Source organism: Delphinapterus leucas, chromosome 4 (genome assembly GCF_059928025.1).
Source record: "Delphinapterus leucas isolate spDelLeu-1000000601 "Yukka" chromosome 4, BTC_Dleu_Yukka2, whole genome shotgun sequence".
Lineage (NCBI taxonomy): Eukaryota > Metazoa > Chordata > Mammalia > Artiodactyla > Monodontidae > Delphinapterus > Delphinapterus leucas.
In genome coordinates this window covers 4,019,130-4,029,260 of record NC_143132.1, presented here as the reverse complement: position 1 = coordinate 4,029,260, position 10,131 = coordinate 4,019,130, and the positions used below count along the sequence as shown (strand labels likewise).

At 53.8% G+C, this 10,131-nt stretch overlaps 1 protein-coding gene across 3 annotated transcripts in view; it reads right to left on the bottom strand.

Annotated features, from left to right (window-relative positions):
- Nucleotides 1-3,487: 3,487 nt before the first annotated feature.
- The window catches only part of PRDM15 (PR/SET domain 15), a 58,780-nt gene continuing 52,136 nt past the window's right edge, over nucleotides 3,488-10,131 (bottom strand). For all 3 annotated transcript variants that reach the window (XM_022552830.2, XM_089910215.1, XM_089910217.1), the window contains exons 22-24: nucleotides 9,022-9,102; nucleotides 7,017-7,226; nucleotides 3,488-6,204 (exon numbers count right to left, since the gene is read on the bottom strand). In XM_022552830.2, the coding sequence (XP_022408538.2) occupies nucleotides 5,734-6,204; nucleotides 7,017-7,226; nucleotides 9,022-9,102 (762 nt within the window). In that variant the 3' untranslated portion in view covers nucleotides 3,488-5,733. The remainder of the gene's footprint in view (nucleotides 6,205-7,016; nucleotides 7,227-9,021; nucleotides 9,103-10,131) is intronic.

The window sequence follows — 10,131 nt, the reverse complement described above, 5'->3', positions numbered from 1 at the left end:
CATGAAACCTATATGATTGTGTCTAATGAGGGTCTTCTTTACTGCCATTTCCATTATGTGATCATTTAACATAATGAAGAGCCCTTGTTGTAAAGAAAGAACCGTTTTCTGCTAAATGGTCACCTGCCATTAATCACTAAGCAGGAAGAATTGACAGGCTTGATGATGTTTTACTATTTGCTAACAAGGGGCAAAAATCATAACTTAATAAACAAAGTTGAAGAAGTAATTAATAATCTTATCAATAAAATCGAGTCATTGGAGATGAGGACTTCCAAGAGTCTCATGAAGACAGAAATTTCAAGTGATAAGAAAGTTGGGTTTTTGTGGGGGGAGTGCTTCAAAGCTTTGGTGGCCACCCTTGGGAAAAACACTTGCTGTTAATCTCTGTGGCTCAGGCTTACTGTCGGGCGGTGGGGGGCTCGGGGGAAATGATGAAATGATGAGAAGCAGCACAGTCCCCGCCCTGCCGGAACTTACTGAACAGCAGGGAGGCACAGATAGGAACAAATTCATAGAATGAGCAAACCGCCAGTGTAATTGCCAGCTGGCGCGCACTGTGCTTGCTTTGCTATCAGAGTGGGAAATGAGGGCTTCCGGGGCAGTCCAGGAGGCTTCTCTGAGGAAGTGACGTTTGAGCCGCGATCTGAGGGCCAAGCAGCATTAACCAAGCGGGGGCTCAGGGCGCTGGGCGTGCGGAGACCCTGGGAGAGAACGGGGAAGAAGGAGGCGGGGCAGCTCCTGCAGGCTCGAGGCCGCAGAAAGGATCGGCGTGTCCAGGGAGCACTTAGGATCTGCTGGAGGACGCTGACCTTGGTGCGTGGGTGACACATGGAATGACACCTTTACAAGGGCCAACGAGGCCACCGTGTGGAGGACAGACTCCTGGGGACGAGCGGGGGCCGGGTGGCCCCTTAGGGGCTGTCAGCTGGGAAGGTGGTCATGGGGATGGTGACACCCGGACAGACCCAAAGGCACAGGGGGTGTAAGCGTGGGATGGCTCTGGGCTCCCACCCGTGCGACTAGGTGGAGGGCAGGGCTGTGGGCCGTGAGTGGGACAGTCAGGGAGCGCCAGGTTTGGGGCCGGGGGTCATGAACTCCGGGGTCAGACGTGCGAGCTTGATGGTCCTTGGCGACATCCAGGTGATGAGTCTGTGTGCTTTCCCGGAACAGAGGATGGCAACGCACAGACGAAACGGCGGCCGCTCCTGACGGCAGCACCCTCACCCCCAGCCCCGGATCATTCTGGAGACTCCGGCAGGGCAGCTTTTGGATTTCTAGAGCATTTCCCGCAACACTGCGGCCATGCCTTCTCTTTCCTTTGTGACCTTGCTACCCTGTTTTGTGGCTAAAACGAGGAAGAGAGAATTCCTGGGGTTGAGGGCAAGCTGCAGATGGTCACGCGAGGGGGTGATGCACTGCGCCCAGGAGGAGCTGAAAGGCCCAAGTGGAACAGACAGTAAACAGCGGGCCCCAAGCCCCGGGTCCTGCACCCTCACTCTCCCCGGGAAGTATGCTGGGCCGGGCTCTCTGCAAACACTCAGGGTGGGTCTGTGTCCCATTGAAGGGACACCTTCCCATGGAGAGGGGGGTCCGTCTCCCTCCTTATGGAGCAAATGTTGGCAGACAGACCGGTCATCGAGGAAGAGCTGGAGGCTTGGTGCCAAGGCAGTCTGGATGTGGGGCGCCTGCCCTCAAGTGTTGTCTGGATGCCAGCAGCCTGCACCTGGGACTGTAGGACCCCGGGGAGCCACAGGTCCCGGCTCAGGGAGGAGAAGCCTCAGGTCCATGGGTACCAGGGCTCGGGGGGGAGGGGTGGTCCCAGCCAGCTCGTTGTGCGGGTCACCCAGGTAATTCTGCTGCCTGCAGCACACGCAGGTCAGATCATTGGCTGTCATTCCAGGACTAGGACCTCCTGATGTGGGGGCGCTCAAGCCAGGTGCAAACACCCACAAGGGGAAGCAGCCAGTGGCCCAGCGGTCTCCCCCTTTCTATTGGAATTTGCTGCACATACAAGAACATGCTCACAATTGGTTGGACGTTGAGGGGGTGAACCCTATTCACTGGCAGAAGAATTAGCTGCTACCAGCTGTTCTCTAAGATACAACTGAAGTACCTAAAACAAGGTTCTCATAATTCAAACCCTTAGAAGATCGGATGACACTCCAGGTGTTTCATAACTTTAAGATGACTCTTCCTAACCAATCGGAACATATCATTATTTGATCAATAAAATGAGGGATTCTTCCAGACCACGTGCCCTAAGGAACGCCTTGCTTACTAAGTTCTCCCCTCTCTCTGGCTGCTCATCTTTTATGTGTCTGTTCTCTCCATCTAAGCTTTACAAAAAAACGCTACAACCACTGCTTTGTTGCTTTTTTTTTTTTTGGCGGTACGCGGGCCTGTCACTGCCGTGGCCTCTCGCGTTGCGGAGCACAGGCTCCGGACGCGCAGGCTCAGCGGCCATGGCTCACGGGCCCAGCCGCTCCGCGGCATGTGGGATCTTCCCGGACCGGGGCACGAACCCGTGTCCCCTGCATCGGCAGGCGGACTCTCAACCACTGCGCCACCAGGGAAGTCCTGCTTTGTTGCTTTTAAACAAACAAACAAACCCTTGTGAAAGCTTCTGATATCTCAGTATCCTGTTTATTTTCAATGTTTGGGTCATTTAAAATAATCCAAACATTTCACAGGGTCTGAACTACACGGGAATTACAACCGTTCTCAAAATATACCAAGTGTGTCCACTACTTGGAACGGGCAGTCTGAGCAGAGGGCCAGCAACGGAAAAGCACAGCTCAAGGCAACTTTTATTTGTTGTTATACAAACTAGCGGGACACGAAATACACGTGACCTCTCAGCCTTGATGCCTCTCAAAATCCAACGGGAAAGTCACTGACACGGCCCTGAGCTGGGAGCCTCGAGCTCTGGCCGCTGTGACTGTGAAGTCCGTGCATCTGCCTCCCGGGCCCCGAATCCTCCAAGGCAGGTCCCTGTCGGTCACAGTGGAGCGGCACCCGGCACGAGGAACACATCCCACTCGGGGCCCCCGTCCCCTCCTTGCCTCAGGGACACGCAATCCCGGGGGCCTGCTCTGCAAGGCTCACACCGTCAGGTGGCACAGAACGACACAACTTCACAAATTCACCGGCCAAAACCAAGCATCTTCTGTTTATTAATTTAGAATAACCCCGAGGGATTCACAGAGCTCAGTGGTCACAACGGCTCCATCCAATTTCCTCCTATGGATACAGCTGTGCACTGGGATCAGTTAAAGAAAAGTAAATCTTTTCCATCAGGAAACAGCGACAGAGGTGCAGAGCAGCCTACAGCTGGTAACTCTTTTGGCTGAGTAGTGCTTTTTATTTTTTATTTTTTTGCTTCCCAGTGTCTTATATGCAAATTCATAGCAACCGTTTTAAGACAACACGAACCTATTTTGCCTCAGACAGTGACCCTATTAGACCAAATACTTCTACAGAAAACTCAGGAGTCAATTTGATTTTTATTTGGAGTTCTCACTTATTAAACCAGGAAGTATGGTTAAGCATCTGTGTAGTTAAATACGCGGCGGGAGGTACGCTGGGGCCACACAACCTAAACCAGGCTCTTTAAAGACATCTGATGCGTTCTTACTCTAGGCGTAAAAACAACTTCTCTTAAAAAAATAAAATTGTGATTTAAAAGGCCTTTGTTTCATAGGGGAGAGGAATAAAAGATAAATGCTAGCGGGTGTTCAATCATGTTTGGATTTTTTACTTGGTCATTCATCCCTTACATTCTGCAAATGCCAAAGGACGGTCAGCGATTTTTAAGAAAATACCTTAGGAACCTCGGCGCTTTTGATGATTCCACGGATACCTGGACCACTTACATTTGGAGAACAGAGACGATACTTAGAAAGTATATCACCCCCAGCCCAAGTTCATTTGATGAAACTATTATGTATAAAGCAGTTAATTATATACATAAATAACATAAAAATAATTATCATAAATTAAAAGTCAAACAATCCCCCACTACCGATTCAGAGGTGCGAGTCGTCGGGAGTTACCGGTGAGCTGGGTGTGGAGGGCGAATCCTGAAGCCCCTTTCACATGCTGCGTGGGTGATGAACTTAGTTCACGAAAGCATGTATTGCACAAATCAAAGCCTAGCCCCCTCCTCAAAATCTTGCGATTTGGAATGAAGCGAAGTGCTGAGAACGTTGCATTTTGCGTAACAGGTTGTCTGTAGCCTCATTAGCGGCGTCAGGTTATTCTGCCTCATTTATCCACTACTGACGGTCTCCCAAACAATGCAGGATCGGGGACAAATACTGATCAGGACAAAGTAAGGCAAACAAACGTATCATTTCATTCTGGACAGCGTTAAAGCATCAGGAGCGTAGAAATCAAGCCTCTTTGCCCGCCTCTTTGTTTCCCTGGCTGCGCCGTGGGAGGGCTAGCTGCTGGCTGCCACCTTGGTGGTCCAGAGCCTCACCTGCCACTTCTGAAACGGGCGCACACGTGTGAAAGCGCGTCCCCCGGAGGGGCAGAGCTCCCGTCGCTCAGCACATTTATTCACTCATTCATTAGGGGCACTGACGCTTCTACTGCTCAGCTAATAGCCTTTCTGCTTTCATACTACTTGGCAGGAAATAGCACTGTCTTCATATTTCAGAAAAACCTATACCTTTCTTGGGGAAAGAGCCAAGCTCATTCAACATTTTTTTAGAAAACTGGTCTTGAAACACACCAACCTTTGGACTTGAAGTTTAAACAGAAAAAAGACATGACTTTCTCCCCTGTTCTCTAGTGCGGGGGATTCTGGCTGCGCCTCAGCCATAATAAATACATTTGGATGGCAGAGAATCCTGAGACACAACCCCGAGGAGCCTCCAGGGGGGCCAGCATGAGGCTCACGGCCCCTGCATCGGGGCAGCCGCGTAGAGCTGGACGTGGACCCACAGTCCCACAGTGCAAACGACTTCTGTGTGTTAGAGGAAAATAGAGGATGACGTGGCCTCCGCAGTCTCGATCACACAAGGTATGCTCGAGGTGAAGTTTAAAAAAAAAAAAAAAAAAGGAAAGAGCCATACTGCAAATCGATTCACGAATTCTATCACTAAGGTGCCTTGGTCGGCAACCTCACGTGACCCCTTGCCCGAGAGGAACTCGTGAAGGCCAGAGGAGGGGCGTCCGCTCCCACAGGGCATCTTCCCACATGGTTTCAGCCCAAAGGTGCAGAACGAATTCGACTCAACTCAAATTTCAAAGAGAGTAAACGTTACTTGAACTCCTATCTGCTCATTAGCAAAAAAGTGCAGGAGCCACAGGAGAAAACCGGCTACATTGTCACACAGTAGCGGAGCCCTAAAGGGAGAAATGAAACACGCCACTTACATCTCTAGTGACATACGGGTCTTACCGTGCTGCTCCTCTCTGGGTTTCCTTTTCCCAAACCCTGCGCCCACCCGCGTTCTGGGAGGGAAGCCTGGGGGCCTGGCCTTGCCGGGGCAGAGCATATGGGGCCTCAGGGGGACCTGCTCAGGGTCACTTCTGAGCTCAGCTGACACACTGTGATGGTTGTTGGTGAATTTGGAGATAACGCTGCAAAAGCTACGTCAACCTTCCTGATACTGCAACGTGCGGTGTTTTGTTCTTTTGTTTGGTATCCAGCAAACAAATCTCAAATAAAAACAGAAGCAGACCGCCTGTCCGTGGTTCTCCCCCAGGTCCCTGCAGGGTGACTCAGTAGCCGTACATCTGCGGCTGCTGCTCGGCCGGCACCGGGGGCTGGGCGGCCTGCGGGGCCGGGGCCGGGGCCGGCAGCACGTCTGTCTGGGGCACCGCCCGCCAGGTGAGCGGCGGCTGCTCGCCAAGCTGGCTCCCCAGGGGCGTGATGGAGTTGACCAGGGTGGTCAGGTTGATGAAGTGGGCCACCGACTGCGGATTCGAGGCTTCCGGCTGGGGGTGGATCTGGAGGTCGTTCTGGCGGTTGTGCAGCATGGCAGAGCCGCTGACGGTGTCAAAGGTCACGGTCAGGATGGAGTTGTCCAGCTGCAGCTGGCGCTCCGGGGTGGTCAGGTGCCCGACGGCCACCGGCTGGAGGTTGGTAAACTGAGTCCCGGCCGCGGTGGTGATGGGGGTCACGGTGATGTTGGTCAGGCCGACGGAGCTCGACGGGGTGGTCACATTGGGGTCGCCCAGCGTCACCACCACCTGGAAGAGTCACGCACAACACGGGACCGTTAGTTCCTGCAGAATCGAGAACACGAGCAGCTTCCTGTGCTATACTTTGTCACGGAGGCCATCTCGTGACGCTGGAACCATCACACTCCTGGCCCAAAGCGAGGAGTTAAATACACCTGCTGCTGAGAGGTTAAACCAAGTTCATTTTTCCTGGAAAAAGAATTCTAGTGAAAGAGAGAAACAAGATACAGACACCGTCATGGAGGCCATCAGCTGGAACTGAAAAGCAAAGGGTTTCCGTAGCTAGGAAAAAAAACAGAAGAAAGTAATGAGAAAAAGAGCTCATTCTTCACTGTCTCTTAACTTCTGTGAAGTGATGATGGTAAATGGAAATCCCAATTGTAAAGGTCAGAAGGGCAGTGAACCAATGTGCAGTGCCAGAGCTAATAAATGAAAAAGCAAGCCATGCTCTTCCCCACAGACAGGGCCGAAACGCAGGAACGTCTGCGACCAGGATGACCAGGGCCAGTCAGGGGAGGGGTGTGGCGTCCGACACACGCCGGCCAGGAGCTGGGGGCCTCGAAACCCCAGCGGGGAAGCCTTGGTTAAAAGCAGCAGGCTGGCTGGCCACACGCCCTGGCATGCAGAGTCGGGCCCTGCCTGACTGGCCGGCACGCTCAGGCCATTGAGAACCTCCCCAAACTAGACGCAGACCCGTTCCCAACCCGGGAGGATGGCGGTGACTTCTGGGTCTAAGCTGGGAAACGGGGCACGTGCTGGCCACGGCCAGAGCCCAGGCCCCCCGCGCCCGGGGCCCCCAGCCCTGCACGGGGAGTGGCGACCTGCTGGATGCTCTGCACGGCGGAGCTGGTCTCGTCCCCGACGCCGCCCGAGAACGTGGCTTCCTTCTCCGAGAACTCGCTGAAGGTGGCCTCCTCGGGCCCCGCGGCCCCGGCCTCGTCCTCTGGCTTCTGCTTCCTCTTGTGAGTCCTCCTGGCGGCTTTCACGTGCTTCCCTTCCGCCAGATCCTCCTGCCCCAGGCTCAGCTCAGGCTGCAGGAAGAGAAGGCGCGACAACGGCGGGTCAACGGGCCGTGTCCCCGAAGCGGCCAGCGCGGCCCGGCCCTGTTCCTGGACACCAGGTGACCAGGCTTGTCTGCTAACTTGCACTTCTAAGGACGGGGGCAAGTTCCTGTTGGTTTCAGTTGCTTTTCTTTCAGGTGAAGGATTTTAGATACCAGTCATATTTTTAAAAGCCACATTTTGTGCTGAAATAGAAACATCTCTAAAAGCAAATTTTTTGAGCCACTGTTTCAGCCCTGTTGAGCTCAGTCTGAGACTGAAAAATGCTTTCACATCAGGACTCTCATCCCCTGGCTGAAACAAATTCACTGCAGACACAATCTTGGATCAAAATGAGGCTGACCGCAAGAACTGTACGGTCACCTTTTCTGGGGACAGCAAACAGGGCCCGGCGGTAATGGCGACCCCAGACGGGTGCCCTGCACACGTCTTCTTGAGCTGCTAAGTGTGGCCTGTTTTCCGACCTACAGCTGGGCTGGCCCAGCATCACAGAGGCCGCTGAGCCATGGTGGCCAGCAAGGCTCTCCTCCCTCCTGGTCCTTGGTGCCATCCATGAGACTTGCTCCCACCCAGCAGCAGGCAGACCCTGAGGAGGGGTTGCCCTGGCCAGGGGTGGGCGTGGTCCTGGCCCTCCGGGGCTGCTGAGGCGTGGGGCACGGCGGCTCAGTACAACCCGGCCGCTGAGCGCCGCGCCCAAAGCTCCGTTGCAAGACACAGAGGTAGAAACGTGATTTTAAAATAACCGAGAGCATGACACGTTTCCTTTAAAAGAAGAGAAGCTGGGCTTCCCTGGTGGCGCAGTGGTTGAGAGTCCGCCTGCCGATGCAGGGGACACGGGTTCGTGCCCCGGTCCGGGAAGATCCCACGTGCCGCGGAGCGGCTGGGCCCGTGAGCCATGGCCGCTGAGCCTGTGCGTCCAGAGCCTGTGCTCCGCAACGGGAGAGGCCACAACAGTAAGAGGCCCGTGTACCGCAAAAAAATAAAAGAAAATAAAATAAGAGAAGCTCTTTATATAAAGGTACTGACTAAAAATTCCTTTTAAAAGTAAGTTCACCTAATACGTTGAAAGTTATTTTGCTTCTAATAATCTAATCGTGCTAATAAGCTTTTCTGGAAACCACCTGTGATGCTTAAGGTTAAGTGTCAACGTGGCTGGGCTCGGGCGCCCGGCTGGGTGGCTGAACACCAGTCTAGAGGCTGCCGTGAAGGTATCTTTCAGATGTGATTAACACTGAAATCGGTGGGTACTGAGTCATGCAGAGCACCCTCTGCAATGCGGGTGGGCCTCGTCCCATCGGGCGGAGGCCTCGAGAGAAAAGCCTGAAGCTCCCAGAGGAAGAGGGAACTCCGTCTCCAGATGGACCTCGGGCACAGCATCAACTCCTCCTGGGTCTCCAGCCTCCGGCCCGTCCTGAAAGCTCTGGACTTGCCAGCTCCACACTCGTGGGCACCAAGTCCTTAAAATAAATCTAATTTTCTCTGTACACACACGTACGCACGTGTACACGCGCTCTCTATTGACTGTTTTCTCTGGGGAGCTGTGACTTAAGAAACCATCTATTCTCTAAAAGGAGATATGTCAGGATTCAGAAAACTGAAATTCTAGAAACTTTTACAGAAAGTAAAAGGCTCCTGGGGTGACGACCAACCAATAAAACAGAGGCAAACGAGCGTGAAACGTGGGGTTTTTTCCCAAAGGCTACTCAGGACACCTGCCGGGGCCCCTCGGGTGAGACGTCCCGGGCCCCGCGTGCGCAGGGCTCACCTGGACGATACCGATGGAGGAGGCGTCGATGGTGGTGGTCTCGGGGAGGTGGTCCAGGTCGTCGATCCTCACGGCCAGGACCTAGGAGTGACCACAGGGCGGTGAGCCCGGGACACCACGCCCGAAGGCCCAGGCTCAGGTCAGGCGGGACCCAGAAACGCGCCGACAGGCCGTCACCCTCAAAGGCGCCCACGCCCTCACGGGCCCTGCTCAGGACTTGAAAACCTGGATTCCACAGTCCCGTCCGGGCTCTCCTTCCCTCCTCCCAGGCCCCCTCTCTTCAAGTTTCTGCTGTGCTCTCACACACGGGGGTGTTACCTCGCCCCTGTCCGTGTGTCACCGCACTGTCCACCGCTCGAGGGTGGAGACTATTCCTTCCCTTTTAGTTTAGTGAAAACACTAACGTGCACAGTGCATAATGCATAGTGCATTCTCACTCAATCTTGTTCTTTCAAACCGAGAGCGGAGCGGGATAAGATACAGGAAAACTGTCCTACAAGGAACCTTCGAGAATGAGACATTTACACTGTACACACGTGACTTTTCTACCTGAAAACTAGAGAAGTCCGGGTAGTTTCATTGGTCATTTCTGATGAAGTGCACCTGTGAGCCGCACCGGCCGGTCCCTAGCACGCAGACCCTTACGCCACGACACACGCCCGGGGTCCACCCGGTCTTCTCTGAACCTGACCCACACACACACCTGCTGACGCCGGCTGTACCGTGACTGGGATCACTTAAGTGAACAAATCACAGGTGGGGCGACGGACCCTGAGCGCAGAGAGAACGGAATCCCTGGGAGGGAGGTGTGGAAACGGGGAGTTGCTGAAGAAGGGAAGTGCTGTGCAAAGACTATACGAGAGCAGGGAGACCAGGAAAGTATCTGCACGGGCTCTTCAGCCAAATGGCTCTGCAAGCATCTCTACATTCTTTGTCAAAAAAAATTAAGAACAAAATTATAGGCTATACGTAGCGGGTGTGGCTCATTTAAGCAGAATGACGGGGAGCTGCATTTCCGGACTTAGGTTCCAAGACCAGGGCTGGGCGTTCTCTGAAAGGACGGCCAGCAAGGAGGTCGTGGTCATGTGTGTTGCAACGTAAATGCTGACG